Source organism: Haemaphysalis longicornis, unplaced genomic scaffold (genome assembly GCF_048455015.1).
Source record: "Haemaphysalis longicornis isolate Haplotype H1 unplaced genomic scaffold, Haemaphysalis longicornis Haplotype H1 scaffold_3, whole genome shotgun sequence".
NCBI classification, from domain to species: domain Eukaryota; kingdom Metazoa; phylum Arthropoda; class Arachnida; order Ixodida; family Ixodidae; genus Haemaphysalis; species Haemaphysalis longicornis.
In genome coordinates, this window is record NW_027526335.1 from 99,511,130 (window position 1) to 99,534,229 (window position 23,100).

Genomic DNA, 23,100 nt, shown 5'->3' on the forward strand with positions numbered 1-23,100 from the left:
CTGTACCCAATAGAGCTTACTGCAGCGTAGACGGAGATTACAAATCTCAGTGCTGCGGCCGGGAGGATGTTTCTTATTGCCAGGAACTGTGATCAGGTTTGAAATTGGCGCCCGCGGGCGGGGCCCAGCGCGTAGAAAAATAGCGGGAATCTCGGCGTGACGGCACGCGGAGGAGACTGACGAAGACGAGAAAGAAGAAGGAAGATTCTCGGTCGCCATGTTAAAGCTTGTTATGCCCCCTACTTACTGTAAATACAGTTTGCCTTTCTTACTTTCCGTTCGCCTTTGAGACTCTTCAACAGGTGGTATAGAGAAGGCTGTCTTATATTGATGCTCTCATGCGTCTACGTGGGCCCCACTAAGTTACAACCTACCACTTTGCTTCAAACCCGCATGTGTCCTAAGGTTGCACTACGAGAATGTTCATACTTTTTGAAAGCCTGTTGTAAGACCGGTAGAGCGCCTAGAAATACAAATACATCTCGAAGTTTTGATATACAGTGGGGTTTGCACTTCCAGGCCTCTCTAAATATTACAAACACCTTGGTTACAAACAGTCCACAAGATATTGCATAGAAACATCTTGATCCGAAGCGCACGGAAAGGGAAGCTGATATTTTCTTGGCTGTACCCGGCATTGCCCTCTCTCCGTGGGTGGCCAGTAGAAGCTACCTCCTCCACTTTTTTTGAAAGTGTGGCTGAAAGTGGAAGCCGACAGAGTGTGTATTGGAAACAAGAGGAGGCGGGGACTTCATGCGCTTCGCATGACGCTTAGGAAGGAGCAGACAACAACAAAATAACTATGTGCAAAACGCCCACAAAATAACAAAACGCCCACTGAAGGGCGTTTACAGAACTTCAAGCCTCATGCTTCTCTTATTATAAACGTTACGCCAAACTATGGCGTGCACAAGCAGCATTCATCAACTTAATGCAAATAGGGAGCCGTGCGAAGCAAGCCGGCAAACGCGGCAATCTCTTAGCTGCCGTGACAGAAGTACTTCACGCACCGTGGTAAGTGGCGGCGCTCAGTGCCGGTCTTCGGAATATGTCGAGGAGCGCCACAACTACAGCAACGAACTGGAGCGCAGGGCCATGCAAAAAAAGGGAATAAATGCCGCAGGTGTTATAATTCTCGCACGCTACTGGTAGCTAAGTAAGCAAGGGGGCGGGCGTTTTGATGGGTTTGACTCATTCCAGAAAATTGCAGTAAGATAAATAATACTAAATAAATAAAAAAAACAGATAGATGTAACTTTACCGGGACAGAAGCTGGCACGAATAAATAAATAAATAAATAAATAAATAAATAAATAAATAAATAAATAAATAAATAAATAATACGGTAAAAAATAGAGAAGCCGCTAGCATGAATATGACGGGAATTTATAATTTATTACAGGCCATGATCGGAAATGAGGGAACCTCGCCTTCCAATAGCAATGACATATTCTTGCGCGTGTTCTTCAACACCTGTGCGAGCTATAGAGCGCTTACCGCCGCGAGTAGGCCGCCAGTAAGCCCTAACTGCGTGGGGAACATGAATATGCTCCTGCAGCGCAGGCGGGTTCGGAAAGATATGATGACAAGATTCTTCTCGTAACACTTAGTAACACTTAGTGTTACTTTCTTCTTTTGCCTTCAACCATTTTAAGTGCAGTTTTGTCACCGCGAAGCTCTCGCAAGATCGTGTCTTCAATCCAGTCCACGGAACCCTGAATCTATCGGGAGTGTCTGACACCCCGAATTCAGAAAGCGTGGTCCACCAAGGAAAGGTCTTGGTGGGAATTTGCTTTCTTTCTCTCCGTTCATTGTTCCTAAATTGGGGTCGCGTTCAAATTTGGACGTGCCTGTCCATCTATGACCAGTACCGTTAAATTCCGGTTCAGGTTGAGTTGTCCCTCTCCTTCTCAAACTCAGGGGCAGGATTTTACGCAAGTCACACTGCACATCCGAGAAACGCTGCTGTTGGAAACTAGCGCAGAATTTTCACACGCGCCCAGGAGTGAACACATTACAGTGGCATGGGATAGGTTATTCCATTTTAGAATAAGCCGTACTCTTGGCTCTGAGCACCGAAAATTTGACCTGTCGTACGAACTCTTATCAACACGAATAGTCATTCTCGCGATGATTTAACTCACCACGTCGAAGACGAAAATAAATATGAGTGAGAGCGGGATAGCGCCCCGCAAACGAGACAGCGGCCGATGGACGAACAGAAATGTGTCATTTCAATGACGGGATCATTGAAAAGATCATTGAAAATAAAGCCGATTACCTGCATACACGTGCGAAAACGAAACCGCGCGCTCCAAGAACCACGTGCGCATGAACTGGCTGCCCTTGTTGCCATCGAAAACTTTGTTTTTAACACTCGTGCAAAGACAAAACGGCCATCAATTCGTGATTTTTTCTCAAAGTGTTGATTGCGCTTCGGTGTAGTGTGTAAATGTTGCATTATTAAACATATGTGAATGTTTCATCACAATTTATGTTGGTATGTTGCCCCGAGTCACATTAATGAGAACTTCTGCTAATTCAAACATCGTATGATTGAAACGAAATTTCAGGACCCCCTCGAGTTTGAATTATCGCGAGCCTGCTGTAAATAAGAACCTCCAACGAACCTCCGTGGCACAGCGTAACGTACCGCTGACGTGAGGGGAGAGCATGCGACCTGACTGAGGGAACACGGGCCTGCTTCAAGTTTAGCCAGAGCCGACAAATTTGAGGTTAAGTGATGGTGAAATTGTAGCTGAGGTTGGAATACTGCGCCGTGACTTCAGAAGATGTGCTTTGGGTAGTGGGATGTTCCATTTGTAGCTAAGGTTGAAGTGGGGATTAGTATCACCATGGTGCCTACTGGCACAGGCACACCTCAGGGTCGCAAGGTTCTTATTGTGGGGGACAAAATAAAACATACGCCACACGATGTCTCTGTCAAATGGTATTCGACATATAATATTGTGTCAGTTTCACTCGGCTTCGAAGATATTTTTAGAAGAAAAAACACGCTTCAAGCACGCCTACCCGCACACTTATTTGTCTCAAAGAATAGAAAAGAAATAAACGTGGAATAGCACGATGACAACGCATGTAGGAATTTGTTGCCGCACATTAATAATCGTTTTGCATTTAGGATCCCTTTGTACAATTCTGCACAATGTTGCTAGGAACACGAGGTTCCCCGGTAAACTTACCTGCGAGCGAGAGGCAAACGGCTGACCATGCGAAAAGTAGTCATCCATGGCGTTAATTGCTGCAGCTTTAGGTTAGTCATGGGGCGAAAGTGTAAACTTAATCTAGGAATTGGTGTAAGCAACACTATGGCTCAGAAAATAACACGATTACCTGATGAACCTAAAACGTGTTGAGAGATTTGTGAGGATGTTAAACCGTTTTATTCTTGTTCGGGCAAACGTCTCTAAAGACCTAATTATCTTCAGACATTTAAAGAGGTCATTTTTACATGCAAAAACTAAATACACCAATTTGGCGCGCCTAAGCGATAACCACTAATTTTTGAACGTACAAAGTACGTCGATCTCTTTGCATGCATTTAGGGTAAATATCTGAAAAAGAAAACCTATTTTTTCAGGTCAGCACCTCACTAAATTGATGTAGATTTCACGCCATAGGATCAGTGCCTCGAGCGGGGTGATTATTCCGTGAAGCCCAATATAGCCCATTTAGTCTTTTTGGCGGCGAAATTTCTACAAATTCTGAAAGGGCCTTTAAGCCATCTCCACGTGTCATCCTGTCATGCCATAACCAATTAGATAACTGACTGGAATTTGGAACTAATACGCATCAAGAGATGTGTGAAAACACGTTCAGCTTTTAGACCGATGGTTAAGAACGAAAAATGTAAAAATCTTTGTTATTGTTTTCAAATGAATGTATCGCTAAGCCTTAGACGCAAGAAAATTTCGGTAATTTAGATGGTCTAAGCGGCAGTGACAATTTTGAAGGTACGTTTAAACCAGTCGTTATTTGTTCAGGATCTCTAAGCGTGAAAGTTCGGGAAGTTATCAATATTTATCATAGAGATTTCAATGCGCTGTGTCGAGCACTAAAACAAGTTGGGCAATTGCATGAGCCACAGCGACGTTAAGGAGACTGTGAAAATACGCTTAAGGCTGGGTTCAGACTGTTGCCGCAACTGTCGTGATAACCTTGCAGAATGACGTCGTTTCGCGTTCTAGCCGACCGAACTGCGTGACACGCCGTTTTTTTAACTCCATAGATCAGGATATGGCTTTTGCGTCAGTGGTCTGAACATAGCCTCAGGCAGATTTTATTCAGCTAGCACGCTACGGGTGATATTCGTAAACATTAGAACTTTGTTCGTACAGAAATTGCATGAGTAATCTTCAAACTTCCTGTAAATTGGAATTTCGTTTTTACAAGAGTTGCATGAGTAATCTTCAAACTCCAAAAGCCATCTGATAGCTTTACAAACCTAAAGGGTATGAGGTATTTATGGAAAACATGTTTTGCTCGTTTAGCCCCGTTAGGGGTAGACTTTTAGAAGTGCCAAATTATTTTTACACATTTGTATTTGCAATACTTAGTAAATTGAATAAAATAGCTCAGCAAATTGAACAAGATAATGGGAAGCCTGCTCGGTCCAAATTTTATTCCCCAGAGCTCATTAAGGGTCCAGTGTTTGAAAACTTGGTCGAAATGTTATTCCCCAAAGCTCCTTTAGGGTTTTGTGTTGGAAAACTTGGAAATTATTTTTTAGACTCCTATTCCAATACTATAAACACTCAAAAAACCGATTCAGTAACATCACATGTGTGAGTTATGCTGAGAAAGGGCGAAAAAATGTAATGCGTATTTGTAAGCTAATTGCGTCGTCTAATTACTTTTAAATGCATTTGTACGAAAGGGGACCACTAATTAATATTAGGAAGAGTAGATGCCATTGTACTATGTCACGCAACATGCAATTACAGTCTGAATATTTTTTACTGGTACGTTGGGAACCTTGATAAAAACGTTACTACTGATGTTTGCGCAAAACGAATAAAGTACTTTTGGAAATGATTCCTGCACGGCCATAAAAATTTTAAGCCGCATGGCCATGAAGCTTTATGAAGCGCCAACTGTTAGGCGCAGAAATTTATTATCCAGTCGCGGGCATCACTTACACGCAGGGTTACGACAACCGATGAAACGTCTTTTTTGATGAGGTGCGCAGCCTCAAACTAATTTAAACAGCAAACATTACGGTTAAGAAAATCGTAACCTGAGTCGTTGTTGCATGAAACATGCGATGATTATACCATGTTTAGGAAACAAAGCCCTTGATCCGTTACAAGCGCGGTTATAAAACTGAAGCATCGCCCTTTAAGGTGAGGTGCGAAATTTCAAACACATCTCAAGAACAAACATGACACTTAAAGAAGATCACAGCCTAACTCGCTATTGCTTAAAACATGTGACAACCATACCATGCTTAGAAAAAATTTGACAACCATACCACGCTTAGAAATATAGTAGAACCTAATGACTAACTACTTACCATATCCTGCTTTGTCCATTTTGCAATGTCTAAACCACGATAGGAACACACGGTAGCGACAGACGATATTACACCATGCGCCTTACAATCGCAAGTCACAGAGTTCAACGATGCTCCCGTGGACCAAACAAACGACAAACCGAGACACTCTGCGAAGCTCCGCAGTCTGACAAGGCGCTTTGACGGCAGAGCGGCATCACCAAAGAATTGACAAAACCATCGCCATCTCAAGCGCTGACGGGAGGTGCGCAGTCAGTAAACACTACACTCGAGTGTTCGCTGCACCTTAGAAAGGCTACTCGCCGCATCGTATGCTACCTAGAGCAATCGCTCGGTACAGAGCCTACGCCCGCGATAGGGACACCTGGGAGATACGACAACAAGCAAAAACACTTTGGACCAGTTCTGTTCAAGGGCAAGTGAGGTTGTCGGGTGCACGGAGCAATGACGACTCTCTGGAACAATGATCTTGCATGGGATGAGGAGTTCAATGCGGTGAGCTTCGCTTCTAACTTGCGCACTTTTGCCACGAAACTTTTCCCACGAAAACGTTTGCTACGAAAATTTGCCACGAAAGCTTTGCGCACTTTTGCAACGTAACCTGCTCTGAGGCGGAAGCAGAAGTTTTAGGTTCAACCTGAAAATACGAAGAGGGACGTCATACACTTACGAGAACGTTTTCACTGCAAAGCTGTGCTCGTACCGGTCACTTGATTCCTAGGCTGGCACCCGCTTTTGTTAAGATGTATAACTTTAGGATCTTCGTAATCTGACTTTTGCATGTCAAGCCGTTTATGCCTCCCAGTCGGGCGGGCTTTGTACGGGGACCGGCAAAATCTGGGGGCTTGAGGGAGTCGAAAGGAAATACAGGAAATGCTTCGCCTTTGAAACGATCGCGTTGCATAACTGAGATGTGTTTGTGATAATTGACTGCTTTTATGGTTACTGATTTGAATGCGGAAAGGGTATCCGAAGCATTTATTCACTCATTTGCATAGAAACGCTCGCCGTGAGTGACCCCTTGTTTCGTTTGAAATTAAAGTAGTCTGTTTGATATGGCTCTACGTTCTCGAAATCTACTGATATGGCTATATGCAGTAAAGTGGCTAGTTAATTGGTACGGGTTCTTGGTGGGGCACAGCGCAAATGACAAGACACAAAAGAAAGGAACAGAGGACGAGCGCTGTAAATCGGGTGGCTGAGGCCCCTGTCAGGCCACGTCCGCCTTTAGTCTCAGCCTCCCCTTGGTTTTGTCAAGAAATAAAAATCAGATACTCAAATACTCAAGTTTATTGATCAAGTATTCTATTTATACAAAAAGCAATTATCACTCTGCGCATGTGCAAGGCAAAAAAAATAATCACATGAATAGAATACTTGATCAGTAAACTTCAGTTGAATGTCAGCGGTCGTCCTGTGTTCCTTTCTTTCGTGTCATGTCATTTGCGCTGTGCCACACCATGGCTATATGTATTCCAAATGATATGTTACCGCATATGCAGGCGCCAGAAACAGCGAACTTCGGGCACGTCGTTTCCACCGTCATCCCATTCAACCACTGCGCACGGCAAAGTGTGCGAACCCTGATTTTGTACAGCTCTCGCATTCCCATAGCATTGCCAACAAAATGCAACCATCTGTTTATTACGTTGCGCCAATACGTCGTTATATTAAAAAACTTGACAATCGTTTTGCATATTTTATAGAATTGGCACCCTGGTGTTAGTAAGTGTTCTTTACTAAGCCACGGTTGGATCTGAATTGTGCTACATGAAACCGACGCCAGGACATCGAAGCATAACAATCATGTAGGTGGTCGCGAAGGCAAAATTCACATCTGAACTGTGCTTGGATAAGCTCCGCAAACGCACGAGTGTCTCATACATTCATATTGCGTATTTACGTTCCGAGCAAAAGAAATAGAATAAACGTTTATTGCGATAAACACAAAGGGCCGCTGTCGTCGAGTAATCCTTGACATTTTCCCGCTACGACTGTTCTCTTCATCAGCCGAAGCTGGTCCTGGAGGTCGGGGCTGGGTTGCCCTGTCTCGCGCTGCTCACGGGAAAAGATCGGTATTGGCTTCAGTGTGGGCTTACTACGTACGCAATGTGAAGTGGTAGATAGTGACCGTAGAAGCGGCAGAGATGGGAGTGTAAGTGCACCACTCGAGAATGAAGGAAGCCTTGAGCACAGCGTCCAAAGCAGGCGGCCCCAATAAAAGGTGTTTTGGAAATAATGAACGAATAAACTGATTTATTATAAGAGGATGGCGCTCTGGCCTGTTTGGGGAAATATGGGAAGAAGTTAGGCGTTAAGGGTCGATAAAGTTCAAGATCAATTGACGAGGTACGCCAATAATAACAAACATTATGGGGCAGGCACTACGCTAGTCAACGACAAGAACCCGTTCACCCGTAAACCCGTACACGCACTCTGAAGCCTGTGCGCACACTCTAGAGCCTATTACAGTGTTAGTACACGCCGACAGAGTAGTAGATATTTGCAGAGATGTGCTGCACAACACTTTGTAGGCAGGACTTTATGCGCACCCAGTGGAGAAACAAGATTCATTTAGACCCGCTTAACGACTGAAATGAACAAAATATGAAGCCTTCGTGCGCACCTGGAACGAATCTCTGTCAGATCGCCTCTTAATTTTGTTCGTTCCTTTTTTAACCTGTGAGGCGAGACGTTTGTATCCTCACAAAAATGCGGGATGTACGAAGTTAAGACCTTCAATTGTTAAAATTGTGTAAGAGAAGTTTATCTTTAGAAGCAAAGCCAGAACAATACAAAAAATGACTGTGTACTAACAAAATCTTAAAATACTATTACCACCGCCCCCACGCGATTAAAACAAAAAAGAATCATAAACAAAAAAACGTCAAGAGCGGGCTGACTGCGGCATAGAGTTTCTTAGTAAGTATACTAAAGAGGAAACTGTGCCTGGGAATCCACGTCGGGAAGAGTACTTTGGGCTTGGCATGACATTTGGGTTTTTAAGCGTTTTTTTTTCCTATTTGCTTTCTTCACTATGCATTGATATTTTATGGCCTTCTTTACTAAGCCGGGACAACCACTCCGACAGACTCTCAGGAAAAGGAATACGCTATACTACGTTTTTCGGTAGTATTAAAACGGTGGGTCTTATTTTATACCGATATAATAAAGCACTCTTCCTGGCGTTTTTGTGACACTGTGTTTGAATTTACGGCCATTAAATCATTTTAATCAAAGCCAATAACCAAAGTAAGGCGAACGTGTGCAATCATGAAGGTGCACGATTACAAGAACGGCCTTGATGTGAGCCACATAGACGCCAGCGCCAGATTCTCTGTAGTGTATATTGTAAGAAACTTTATGGATTGCTAGCGGTGAGCGAGAATGGACAGTGAACAAACTGTCTAAAGAGGCGGATGTACGAATAATCGATGAGGTCCACGCCCTTTTACACAGCGTCCATTATCTTACCCGCGTGTGATATGCATGCTCAAGTCTCCTCTTTTCATCAAAACGTACTCCTACGCCCAGTGCGTCGGTACCGAAAAATCATCATCCTTCAGCCCCTCCCTATAGCGAATACCCTCCAACGTCCTTCTCACGACAACGTCGAACCTCTAATCATGTTGTACATCGACACTGACTCTCAGCCAACGTTTTGCTCCATACAAAAGGCCACTGTACCTTACCCACTCACCTACAAGGGAGATTCTCGACGTACCGTCGTTATCCTCCGCCTAAAACCCGCCATTTCAAAGTGTACTGTTGGCTTTTCTAGGATTGTTGGAAATGAACTGAATAATCAGTTTGCCCACTACATTTTAAAGCGGGCTGCGGTATTCCTCGTGATCAGCCCATCTACAAGGGCCAATTAACTACAAACACAATATTCCGCAATACTTATAAACTGTTAAGCCGACAATTCATCAACGTCTCGGAGCCCCGTCTGTGCAGGCATGTGTACCAGTGCGTTCATGCAATCACTGCGAACCAGTTGGGCGTGTTGGTTGTACATGACAAAAGTTTACAGCGCAGCACAAGGACAAAAGGAAGAACGAAACAACCCGAGCGCTGACATTCACCCGCTTTAATCAGAAAAACACAGAGAGTTTATATATGTGTCAAGTTTGATTTAAAAAATACAAAAAGAACGCTAAAACACCAACACGCTGCCCTCGGCTATTCAAGCCTATGGGAATATTCACGCAGAAATTTCAGTTCCTTATTCGACAAAGCCACGGAATGCGCACTGACGTATCAGTGCGCTTGTGTTGTTTCGTTCTCCCTTTCGTCATTGTTGTTCTGTGCTGTAAACGCTTGTCGTTCATGTAAAACCGTGAATCGATCGCGCGACTGAAATGTTCGTGTGTCTGGTGGCAAATCAGCCGCAAATATCGCGACAGCTATTTCTGCAGCGTATTAAAGACCATAGTCTTTCTTGGGGTACTTAAACACTAAAAGTTCTGTCTGTCTGTCTGTCTGTCTGTCTGTCTGTCTGTCTGTCTGTCTGTCTGTCTGTCTGTCTGTCTGTCCGTCTGTCTGTCTGTCCCTCTGTCTGTCCCTCTGTCCATCTGTCTGTCTGTCTGTCTGTCTGTCTGTCTGTCTGTCTGTCTGTCTGTCTGTCTGTCTGTCTGTCCCTTGATTTAGTCATTCGGCCAAAAGTTAAAAGAAATCTTGAACAAGACGTTATAATGCCAAACCTTTCCCAATCAATAAATCTTCAAACATACTTCACACTTGTCAACATTGTTGAGCAACAACAAAACATTAGGCATATTTGAGGCAAAACATCAATGCAACACTGGTGCTTGCAAAGTACATTTAATTTAAAACAAATGGGGGCTTGATATTTGCGTTAGCAAAAAATAAAATACTCCCTGAAAACAATATTTTGACTCAGAAATACCAATAGAGCTCGTACAAGCTTAGACTTCGCGGAAGTGTTCCAAGTTCAAAAGTAACAAAAGGTTCCAGTAGATAGCTCGAGAAAGGGAACGCGGGAAAATGGAATTGCCTTTAGCATATCTTCACTGTGTTTATCGTTATATCGTGGGAGGAGCGAGACGGCGGGAGGCGAAGAACATGAGAGGCGGGCTGGTGACCATAGGTCGGCGTACTCACTCGTGAGTACACTCATTTGTACTCATTTGTACTCAAACTCATGAGTGAGTACGATGATGAGTGAGTACACACCCAGAAAAAAAAAGTGAGTATGATGACGAGTGAGTACAGGGGTAAGTCAACTACTCGTGAGTACAGTACTCATGAGTACACTACTCATGAGTATGAGTACTCATGAGTACAGCATTCATGAGTATGAGTACTCACGAGTTTGAGTACTAATGAGTATGAGTACTCATGAGTACATAGTACTCATGAGTACATAGTACTCATGAGTACACAGTACTCATGAGTACACAGTATTCGTGAATACACAGTACTCATGAGTACACAGTACTCATGAGTACACAGTACTCATGAGTACACAGTACTCATGAGTACACAGTATTCGTGAATACACAGTACTCATGAGTACATAGTACTCATGAGTACACAGTACTCATGAGTACAATACTCATGAATACTGGTTTTGCGACCGCTTGCACTCTTGATTATGCGCACTCGTGAGTACAGTACTGCAAGCAAGTTTTATCACGAGCTCGAGTTTGGACGCGCGTGTACGAGTCGCAAACATTAGCAGTGCCGCTGTGCAGCTTAACTGTCAAGGATGTCAAAATTAGACAACGAAAAGTGCACCTCCCCCCTTTCCCGGTCCATGTTTGGCGCTGTAAGCGTTTCGCGGCGGTCGCTTGCAAAGGGGTCACGGTGAAGAGGGAAAAACGAGGGGGTGAGGGCCCGGCGGGAAACGCGGCCGCAGTTGCTCTTCTACGGCACTTGTTGACTGCCGCAGTTATTTTTGTTGACGCGGCCTGTGAACGCATGGCGGCTTCATTGCGCGTGCTCCCTTCCAGTTGTTTTAGGGGAGAGGTGGTGGAGGCTGCTAACAATGGACGCATTAGGCGTACTGAAATCCCTCTTTTTCGGTTTTCAGAAGTTTCCGTAGACGCATGTCGCGCTGTGTAGTCGTTTTGTGAACCGAACCGCTCATTTCAACAGTCGCAGTTAGTTTACGTAACTCGCGTCAAACCGACTACGTGGTTTGTAACGTTTGTCTCACCGAAATTGTCCGCACCATTTCGCTGTGTGTATTGAAGCGACAATTTGGCTGTTGTACGTGCGCTTATATGGTTTTATTAGGTTCCCGTTTTGAAACATTTTGCTCAGGTTCGCTAGTAATATGGTCTCGTGTAGTGCCATTTACAAGTGAGCATACAGCCCCACCGTGCAACCGCGGCGGTGGAATTTGCCCCAGCAATGGAAATAAAATATCCGGGTACACCTAAATACGTTTGTGAGTTGTGAATCGGACATCATAATATCCAGTTGAACGCGTGAGACGCCTTATTTAGCCTCACATATTTTGTCGCAGAGCTCTGGCATCTTGCCGCTGGAGGAGCGTTTTGCTTTCGAATGGCTTTACTTTCGAGTGGCAACCCCATTCGCCGCTTCTCGTTTATGCCACCGTGTAATGACGACGCTGACGATGATGATGAATTTCGGTGGTTGTTATTCCCCTACCCTTCACTACTGTTTACAGGCGGGCGCACACCCCTCGCTAGCAGCTACTGTCGAGTTTAAGCTCGCACTGTGGGAGGCCTCGTGAAGGAATCGTTTTGAAGTGATGAACGCCAGACGCTGGGATTGTCGCTTAAGCTCACGTCTTGGAACATCTCGTAAAACATGTGGATTGCACATAACGACGCCACCGCTTTTTTTGATCGATCGCTGTCAGCTTCATCCGCACTGCTCGAGATAAGAGCTGCAGATTTCCACGGTGCAACCAACCAAACAACACGGCAATACAGTGACGTCAGTGCAAGCTATCACGCCTCCAAAAAACGCGTCTGCAAACTTTGTTCTCGAGAGCACGAAGCACGGCAGCGCAGTTCGACACTGCTGGAACGGCTGCCAAGCACCGGCAGCAACTGGGTGCCCTGCGGCCCTCGACTGCAAGCGATACCCCCTCCACGCCCCCCCTCCCCCCCCCCCCCCCGAACACACACGCGGCGCAGAGCAGAGCGAGGAAGTTGTCGAGCCGACAGCGATTTTAAGCTGCATTTATATACACTATATACAAAGGTAGCAAGAGTGTTACATGGCTCGCACAAAGGCGATAGCACTTCTCAACTCAGTGCCTCCAATGAAATGCCGCTGCGCAGCCGCTGCTTCAGGGCTGGTTTTATCCCCCGGGGTTCCGCCGCAGCCGCGTGCAGTTCGAATCTTTCCAATCAGGACTATCACTGGCCGCAGTTTGAAAGCGAAGGGATTGCGTCAGCCGAGCCACGACAAGAAAGGGAAGGCTACTCAGCGGCGCCGTCTCCAGGGTCTACTTGCTGCATGTCTTTTTCGGGCCGGTCGTCCCAGGCATGATTTGGTGCGGCCGTCTCGATGGGAAAAGGAGAGTAGACTTGGCGGCGCTGTGTGCCGCCAAGTCGCGGCACGTCTGCCGCGAGCTGTTTGACCGAGGCGCGAATCGGGCCCACCGTCGTCGTGTCGCCAGGTGCAGCAAATTTGTGTCGGGCGCTCTGGTTAACCGCACACACACGCACACAAAAATAAGTGATTAAGGTCAGACCCGTGGGGGTTTTGACCGTGCTGTTAACAGAAATAGACACAACGACGCGTAGCGCCCCTGTCCTGTCCCTTTCTCGCGGGGGGACTTCCCTCTTTGGCTTTTCGCGCGGTAGCCGGTTTTCGTCTTTCTGTTTATCTGTTACATTGCGGGCTGGCGGCGCTTGCGAGGGGTACGGTTGCGCAATGTTCGCTGAATGCGGAACAGTGGCGGCAGCGTCTCTTTCCAGCTGGTTTTAAAGACGATAGCCTTTCTTTGGCCACTTGAGCGGGACAATGTTGGCCTGTCAGTCTGTCTGTCTGTGTCTGTCATAAAGATAATTTATGATTGCAACTTAATATCACGCCCCGCTGTATACATGGGAGCTACTGGGGTCACCGTTAAGTAGCTTTATGTACATAATGTGCCCTCTCTACAACTGGCCAACTGCCCCGCGATTCAGCCGCTCGGCCAAAAGTTAAAAGAATCCTTAATCGAGGGCTTCATATTGGCAAAATATTCCCTCGCTACTAAAGCTGGTACCATGCTTCCTATTTATCAGCTTTGTTCAACAAAAATAAAACAGGGATATTTGAACCCAGACATAAATACGAAAGTGATATGAAAGTGAAAGTCTCAGGCTACAACCCCGCGCGCTTCGAAGACACATGGAGTCTCGGGAGTTCTTATTTACAGACATGAATTATACACGGAACCGTAGCCATACAAGCTTGGCTAACAGCCGTGCGCTTTCTGACGCTACGGGCGTCGACAGTGCATTATTTAATGTACAATGGAGCACACAACGAATAAACGTTGCCGCGCTTTCGAGCTATTACGGGAACTGTACGTCATGAAACTAAGAAAAAAAAAATAAACACCAGAGCACCGAGTCAGAAATGCATCTGAAGGGCGATTTTTTTTTCCCTCTTCGCTGAGCCACCTCGTTGGCGCGCCGGCACCGGGAGCGCGAGCGTGAAAGTACAAAGAAAGAGTGCAACCGGTGGCACAAGGCGGCGAAAAAGCCGCTTTTTTGTTTGTTTGTTTTGCTGACCTCGGTTAACCCACGCCATCGACCAATGAGAGGCATCCCATTGCCTGTTGCCCTCAGCTCCTTTCCTGGCACCGTGATAGCATCCCTGGAGAGAAAGAAAGAAGCGACGCGCCACCCTGACGCCTTTCCTTGCGTCCCGAACACACGACGGACCGAGTCCGCCGTCCAATCGGTCACGTGATGAGACGTCACGGTCCGCCGCGGTCCGATCCAAAGCAGAGCGCATCCACACGGCGGGCCGGCTGAGCGGACTGCGAATGGCCGACCGTCTGAACTCACAAGCCAGAAGGGTGAACACAGGAGCCGTTTGGCCGCGACAACATGTTGTAAAGCACGAGCCTGCACGAAACCTTTCATCCCCACAATAACGGCCACCCGCATGCAAGCCGGGCGGGCGTGCTCACGCAGCCGCCGCCGTCGTTCGCATGAAGGCGACATGACGAGCGACGACGGCGGGGCGATCCGGGCTGCATACGGCTCGTCACCGCTCGCTGGAACCGAACTCTTCCCTAAATTGAGGTCCACATGCGTGAAACAAATGCATAATCATAGCTAACATCGCACTAGTAAGAGTAAGGACTCAAGAAAAAGCGCGAATGAAGTATGCGTCGCGATTGTAAGCCTTGCCCGTCGCTTATCCAACCGCGGGTGATTGACAGGCTCCTTCGAGCGCTTCGAAACAGCCGCGCTGCCCGCGCTATTCTCTATTGGCGCAACTGGATGCGGCTCCGCCCACGCGACGCGGCCGCTGTTATGATGTCGTGGTCCGCCGTCGAGACTGCGGGCCGAAAAGCCTCGGCGAATATTTGGACCGCGAAGGCCGCGGTCCTGCGCGGTCCAACGGCGGCGCGCGAACTGGTGACGTCTTATCACGGGATGCGCGGACCGCGGTCCAAATAATCGTTTTGGTCCGCCGTGTGGATCGGCGAACACGCAAGCCTTAGCCAAGAGGTAAACACATCAGGGAGGGAGTACTTGTGGCGGTTGCGCCGTGAAACTTGCAACTTCGCGCTGCGTAGCGCGAGGTATTGCAGTGTCGTCCGTTCCTCTTTCGCCCGTTCCTCTTTCGTGCTGTACCGGCGCCGGTCCACGCAACCAACGACATCGCATCCGGATTTTTAGATATGGCCCCGACAAGCGAGCAAGACGCACGGCGCCCGAAATGCACCATACGTGCCGAACGACCGCACACCAATTATAGGGGAGTGTCCTAGATAAAACGAGGCGCACAGCGCACGAAACGCACCAGAGGTGACGAACGACATCCAACTTGAACCAGTCGAGCTGACCACGGCGAACGAAATGCACAGCGCATGGAACGCCACCAAGCCAGCACACACAGAAGAAACTGCTATTCGCGACATCCTCCGCTCGCGCTGCTGCTATCCCGACTTGGCCAGCGAATGTTACAACCTGAGAAATCACGTGGCCACAAGCAACAAAAGACCCAGCGCACGCGGTTCAACCCTACCGGAACGTACGAGCTCTCCGACACCCGCTGCTTGAGCCCGAGTCCAGCGGACGAACGACATCACACTCGTGCAGGTAGGTCCGTCGACGAGCAACGACACGGCCAGCGCATGCGGCATGTCCGAGCCAGAACGAACAAGATCCCCGGCATCCGCGCTCCGACCGAGACTCACACGATAAACACTATTTCGTACAAGAGGACGCAACCGCGAGCAAGCGGACTCGGGACGAACGAAGCCTGCTTGTATGGGAGAGATAGCGATTATAGCATTCTCGAAACAACGGGCAAAAGACGAGGGCTTGAGCGACGACACGGACACAACAAAAACGACAACGAATGAACCCGATCCAGACGAAGGCATCGAATGCCCTAACAATGAAGTCACGCTTGCGACGCCAAGGAATGTGGGCCCGAACGGACGGCACGAACTACCCCCGCTTCCCCACCACAATGGTTTCACTTCCGAAACAACCACGGCAACTGCGAGCACGGAGCCGCAATGACTTTGACCGATCAGCCATGCCACCCTACGAAAACGCCACGCTACCGCACACTAACTCCCGCATCATACGCAACGCACACGTCAATTCAAGCAACGTCCTCAACACGCCGAACTATGCCATCCCTACACAGCGCAGCTCGCCACCGGACGTCTACGCCCCCACATGCATCAAGCACGCGACGAGTTACACGAACACAATCGCCGACGGAAGCGGCGCGACTAACGCAACGCCGTAAACACTGTCAAGTTCAGGTTTGACGAAGTGAATCCCATGGCACACACACAATAAAAGAAAGCAGATTTGAAATTCACCGAAGCTCAATGAGACGAACACCCTCCTAATGAAGTTTCTAGTATCCGGAACAACAAAAAACAAACGCCAGCATCGAGCATCTGTGAATAAGCGGACAGTGATCTCGATACGAACGGACGTTAATCTACAGAAACGCTTCATTGTGCCTGGGGGAAGGCACAATTCTGATTTGGAGCACGATTAGGAGAGTATCAGCGCGCCTGGAAACGAAAACGGGCGACAAAAGCTGCCACCCGAAGACACGCAGAAAACAGCAGTTTACGGCCACGGCCGCACCGACAAGCCCCGAGCTCCCCTGAGCCCGATCCTGTGTTTTTCTAATCAATTAAACATTTTATTTTTTTCTATTTAGTCTTTCATTCGATATACGACCTAGCTAACAGTGCAGATAAGTTGATTATTCGTGAGTAATACAAATTAAGTACTCATGAGTACAGATTGAGTACTATGAGTGCATAATGAGTAGTACTCATGATTGCAGAATTAGTACTCGTGATTGCAGAATGAGTAGTACTCATGATTGCAGAATGAGTAGTACTCATGATTGCAGAATGAGTAGTACTCATGAGTACAGATTGAGTACTCATGAGTACTGGGTAAGTACTCATGAGTACAGATTGAGTACGAATACTCGTGAGGACAAATGAGTTTGAGTACAAGTGAGTATGATTACAAATGAGTATTTGATGAGTGAGTACGAGTGATTTTGTGAACAGACCAGCTTTTTGAGTCTGAGTTTGATTGAGTACAGCGTGAATGAAAAAAATCGTGATTGAGTTTGAGTGAGTTCTTTCAGTTTTGCCGACCTATGCTGGTGACAGAAGAGAAACAGTTACGCTGCCGAGGAAGACAACCGTCTTTCGACGACATTAACAGCGAAGTGGGCTGTTCGAAAAGCAGAGAACACTGGGAGCACTTAGCGAATTTAAACACCACTGCAACTGAAAGGTCTTGATGGCGCAGACCCATTCCAAGTATAAAACGAGAGAATCGTACATATATGTGAAGTAAATTCTTGATAAAAAACAAGCTTGTGAAGTAAAGCAACACGAAGAACAGCAATCGCTGGGATTCTAATCTGTTTCACCAGCATGTGAGCCTGATGTGGTTCCGTCCCACCACCGAGCACGTAGACCGTGCTGCTGCAACATAGGTTTAACAGAATTTTTCCATGCGCGAACCACGCGACTGGCGACAAGCGAACTGGATTGATTGATTGATTGATTGATTGATTGATTGATTGATTGATTGATTGATTGATTGCACGGTTTAATGCGCCGACGCAACGCACGCGATGAGGCGCGCCCTAGTGGCGGGCTGCGGATTAATTTTGACCACCTGGGGATCTTTTACGTGCGCCGAAATCTGGAACACACGGGCGTTTTTGCTTTTCGCCACCATCAGAAAAGCGGCCGCCGCGGCCGGGAATCGAACCCGCCACCTCGTGCTCAGCAGCGCAACGCCTTGGCCATTGAGGCATCGCGGAAAGTAAGCGAACTGGAACACGCATTTCTCTTTACTTCGAAGATCTGGAAGGGCGCGTGTCTCTCCAGTAGCCACTCGGCACTCAGGCGCTAAAACATTTTTCTGCGGTCTGGATAGGGCTGCTTCAACAAACTACTTGAACTGCTCGAACAAATGGCGTTATTTCATACTATTGTTGTATAAATGCGTACAATTGTTGAGTCAGCATCCCGAGTTCGAGAGGACCGAAGACCGTCTTCAATCACACGTGCTTACGGCGAGTTACTCGCGAACTGCGTGACATTGACCTTTGGAAACCCACGTGCATAGGAAGAGCGTAGGAAATAATCACGAGCGGTCGATATGACTTGGATCGGCAGGTGGATATCGAAACCACTTGTAGATAAGCGCTTGCCGACGGCGGCAACGATTAAGCTCTTTAGGTCGCAATAATGGCAGTTAACTGGCTGATATTTCTGTATAAGTGCAACATCATTGTACTATGTCAAGGCTTGATTTTCTAGGTCTAGCACTTGGACAAGGTAGTGACGTCCCTCCTTTCACATATGTTTATCTGAAGAACCTTTAAACGTCCCTGGTTTTTCTTACGTTGCTTACAGCCATGGGTGACGTTTTCCTGAACAAATTACATTATGAGGGGAAAACTATGCTTTTGCATTTAAACTTTAGTGCACAAATATCAAGTCCGATGGTGTAACCTGCATGTGGAATCTTAAAGAAAAGAAACAAATAATTTTCACGATATATAAATATATATTTATATATATATATATATATATATATATATATATATATATATATATATATATATATATATATATATATATATATCGTGGTCGTGGGTTCGGATCCCACCTGGTGGGCATTTTTTCTTTACTTTCTTTCTTTCTTTCCAAATTCTTTATCTGTTTCAATGACCTACCACATCCTCCCCTTTGCTTTCCGAGGTTTTCTTGACTGCCAACTCTTATTTCTGTGTTATTTTCAACGAGCCCCTCATTTCCTATTCTGATTCGCTACATGCATAGCGAGGGCCTCTGTTCTGGAAGTCTTGGTGCCATAGGAAGATTAAGAGGGTTCAACGCTGGTCGACCACTCTCGACATATCGTAGACACTCGAGTCACGCCCCGGGGTTAAAAAGAAGGTCCCCTTCACCCCGAGTAGTCCGAGTGGCGCTGGCTACTACCCCCAAGCACAGGAAACAAAAATACCTAAACTTAAATACCCCAGAAAGTGGAGGGGAAAATCGTCCCGCCGGTAGCGTAGTGGTTATCGCACCAGACCGGTATTCTGGAGGTCGTGGGTTCGGGTCCCACCTGGCGGGCATTTTTTCTCCACTTTCTTTCTTTCCAAATTCTTTATGTATTTCAATGACCTACCACATCCTCCCCTTTGCTTTCCGAGGTTTTCTTGACTGCCAACTCTTATTTCTGTGTTATTTTCAACGAGCCCCTCATTTCCTATTCTGATTCGCTAGACACACACACACACACACACACACACACACACACACATATATATATATATATATATATATATATATATATATATATATATATATATATATATATATATATATATATATATATATATATATATATATATATCTAGCACAGATGAAGCCCAGGATTGTACCCACAATATACGAGCCGGTCACTGTAAATACGACGCGATGCTCAGAACATGCTCACAATATACAGAAATAAGGGTTGGCAGTCAATAAAATCTCGGAAAGCAAAGGGGAGGATCCTGTGCTTCATCTTCTTTGTTTCATAATCATTCTCATCACCATCCTACCAACCCTCCTCTTGCGAAGATCATCGTCATCGGAGGCTAGTTCCGAGTCCGCGGCGGTTGCAACGCTTCCCAATAAACGTCCTCCTGCACCTGTCTCTTCAGGCCCTCTCAATATTATATATATATATATATATATAAGGGTTGGCAGTCGAGAAAACCTCGGAAAGCAAAGGGGAGGATGTGGTAGATCATTGAAACAGATTAAGAATTTGGAAAGAAAGAAAGAAAGTGAAGAAAAAATCCCACCTGGCGGGCATTTTTTCTTCACTTTCTTTCTTTCTTTCCAAATTCTTAATCTGTTTCAATGATCTACCACATCCTCCCCTTTGCTTTCCGAGGTTTTCTCGACTGCCAACCCTTATTTCTGTGTTATTTTCAACGAGCCCCTCATTTCCTATATATATATATATATATATATATATATACTTTCTTTTTTTCTTTAAACCCAACTGATCTGCACAAATAGTGCAGATCAGTTGGGTTTAAATACATTTCAGTTCTGGGCGGGGCAAGAAGATGTATCAAGCAAAAGGGTCATTCCATGCCAAACGTCCCAGCCGTAAAATCGACCATCACGGATTTGCTCAGTAAAAATTGTGGATCATCCTCGCATGGACCACAATGCTCCCTGAAAGTGTTTTTGTCCAAAAAAATTTTGTTCTTTTTCTAGCGGCCCTTTTACCTCCAGGGTTTAAAGCAAACTTACGTCTGTGAAAAAATTCATAAAAAAGTAACTTCTCTTACAATGGCCACCATTTTTTGTAAACGTATTGTTGATACCCTGGGCTGCTCTATGCCGCATTTTTAAAATATTTTTCCTTTTTTTGCTGTGATTACGGCATTCAGAAAATACACAATGTCGAGCATTTTCAAACATTTTTAGCAAATACGAGCACATTCTCTCAGCCAATGAAGCATTTGTACCTGTATCTCAGCATTGTGGCAAATTGGTAAAAACTTTATTTACACTGAAAAAAGGTGAATTCTGCGAGAAAACGTTTGTCAAACTTGGAAAAATCTCGTTTCTGGCCCATATTCACCTTGAAATTGCGCATTGTTGTGCTCGTAGTAAAAATATCAAATACAAGCCATTCACTAGCACAAATGATCACAGTTTATTTCAGAAAGTTTAATCAGAACAGTTTTGATTTTAGCGGAGAAAACAATTTTTCAATTTGTACAGCGACACTACTTCACCCCGTTGTTCCGCAGAGCGTCTTCTCTGCACGGCATGCACCTGCCTGCATGAAAAAGGCGCGAGCCAGTGGGTTTTCGCTACAATAATACCTTTCGTCGCAATGGTATTCGTAGCGTCAGTAGAGGAAAAAGGAATATTTCGCGTGTTAGTGGGAAAAGTACAACGTGGAGCTAGCGGTGGTGCGCCCATTCCATGAGTATGGGAAACTCAACGACTGGACATCAGATGTGCATTTAAAGCATCGGGGTATGGAATTCCCACTAAGGCATACAAATAAATCCGTTTAACTAGATGACTTCGCCGCTGTTTATTTCGTAATTTTTGGCATACTTAAAAGATACCACGTATAACATACCGTGCTTCTTTATTCACTCCATGTCCAGCCATTAGTTGAGTTTCCCGTAGTCATGGAATGGGCGCACCACCGTTAGCTCCCCGTTGTAGTTTTCCCAATAACACAGCGAAATATTCCTTTTTCCTGTACTGACGCTACGAATACCATTGCGGCGAAAGGTATTATTGTAGCGAAAACCCACTGGCTCGCGCCTTTTTCATGCAGGCAGGTGCATGCCGTGCAGAGAAGACGCTCAGTGGAACAACGGGGTGAAGTAGTGTCGCTGTACAAATTGAAAAATTGTTTTCTCCGCTAAAATCAAAACTGTTCTGATTAAACTTTCTGAAATAAACTGCGATCATTTGTGCTAGTGAATGGCTTGTATTTGATATTTTTACTACGAGCACAACAATGCGCAATTTCAAGGTGAATATGGGCCAGAAACGAGATTTTTCCAAGTTTGACAAACGTTTTCTCGCAGAATTCACCTTTTTTCAGTGTAAATAAAGTTTTTATCAATTTTCCACAAGGCTGAGATACAGGTACACATGCTTCATTGGCTGAGAGAATGTACTCGTATTCGCTAAAAACGTTTGAAAATGCTCGACATTGTGTATTTTCTGAATGGCGTAATCACAGCAAAGAAAAGGAAAAATATTTTTAAAATGCGGCATAGAGCATCCCAGGGTCTCAACAAGACGTTCACAAAAAATGGTGGCCATTGTAAGAGAAGTTACTTTTTCATGAATTTTTTCACAGACGTAAGTTTGCTTTAAACCCTGGAGGTAAAAAGGCCGCTAGAGAAAAAGAACAAAATTTGTTTGGACAAAAACACTTTCAGAAAGCATTGTGGTTCATGCGAGGATGACCCACAATTTTTACTGAGCAAATCCGTGATGGTCGATTTTACGGTTTGGACGTTTGGCATGGAATGACCCAAAACGTAGGCTCTACGCGACACAGAAGTATGCGAAGCCCCAGAACGCAAGGGGGGCGGGAGGAGGAAGCGTTGGAGTGGTGCCGGGGAACAGAGGGGAAAGGGTGGGCGTAATCAAGGCAGGCGAGGCTATAGGATAAGAGGAAGGCGTTGCATGACACTGAAGTCACCACGGGAAAGCAAGAAAGTGAGGGACTAAGGAGGGGCTCGTTTCCTGCTCGTTTCTTACCTGGAAATTCACTTGTTGGGAGAAAAGGGTGGGGGAGACCAGAGTTAATTACGCACTCCTAGTGCAAGCGTTAACACACACTCACACACCCACAAAAAAAAAAAAAAAAGATACGGGACGAGGGACTCGGTAAGGATATGTGTCCTTACCGAGTCCCGAGTCCTGCATCTTTCTGTTCTGCTACATGCATTACGAGGGCTCTGGCTCCAGCAGTTCGGATATGCCAATTGCTAACCCCGACCTCCGACCACGTGTTACGTGGCGGCCGCTGGGAAAAAAGACGTTCTACGTCTCCCGCGGTGGTCGAGGGGCGCGCTAGTTGACCGTCCTCAGAGCACTTGTAAATATAAACCCCCGCTGTAAAGTCGAGAGAGAAGCCGCTGCGGGATAGCATAATTAGTCAGTGCACCGCACACGTTATGCGGAGATGTAGTTTCGACTCCCGCTCAGGGAAAAAACGGCGGATTTTTTCTCGACTTATATTTTCGCTTATTTATCACTGTATCAAAGAAACATGACAAACACAAGTCATTCGGCACAATTAAATATTTCGGAAACAGCCGAATAGCAA

General features: G+C 46.0%; 2 protein-coding genes across 2 annotated transcripts in view; one reads left to right on the top strand and one right to left on the bottom strand.

Annotated features, from left to right (window-relative positions):
- The window catches only part of LOC144174931 (sialin-like), an 82,988-nt gene extending 77,267 nt beyond the window's left edge, over window positions 1–5,721 (bottom strand). The window contains exon 1 of the mRNA XM_077703921.1: window positions 5,534–5,721. Within this exon, the coding sequence (XP_077560047.1) occupies window positions 5,534–5,552 (19 nt within the window). The 5' untranslated portion in view covers window positions 5,553–5,721. The remainder of the gene's footprint in view (window positions 1–5,533) is intronic.
- A 148-nt stretch (window positions 5,722–5,869) lies between these two features.
- Window positions 5,870–23,100, top strand: part of LOC144175350 (uncharacterized) — a 199,533-nt gene continuing 182,302 nt past the window's right edge. The window contains exon 1 of the mRNA XM_077704431.1: window positions 5,870–6,028. Coding sequence (XP_077560557.1) covers window positions 5,978–6,028 — 51 coding nt within the window. The 5' untranslated portion in view covers window positions 5,870–5,977. The remainder of the gene's footprint in view (window positions 6,029–23,100) is intronic.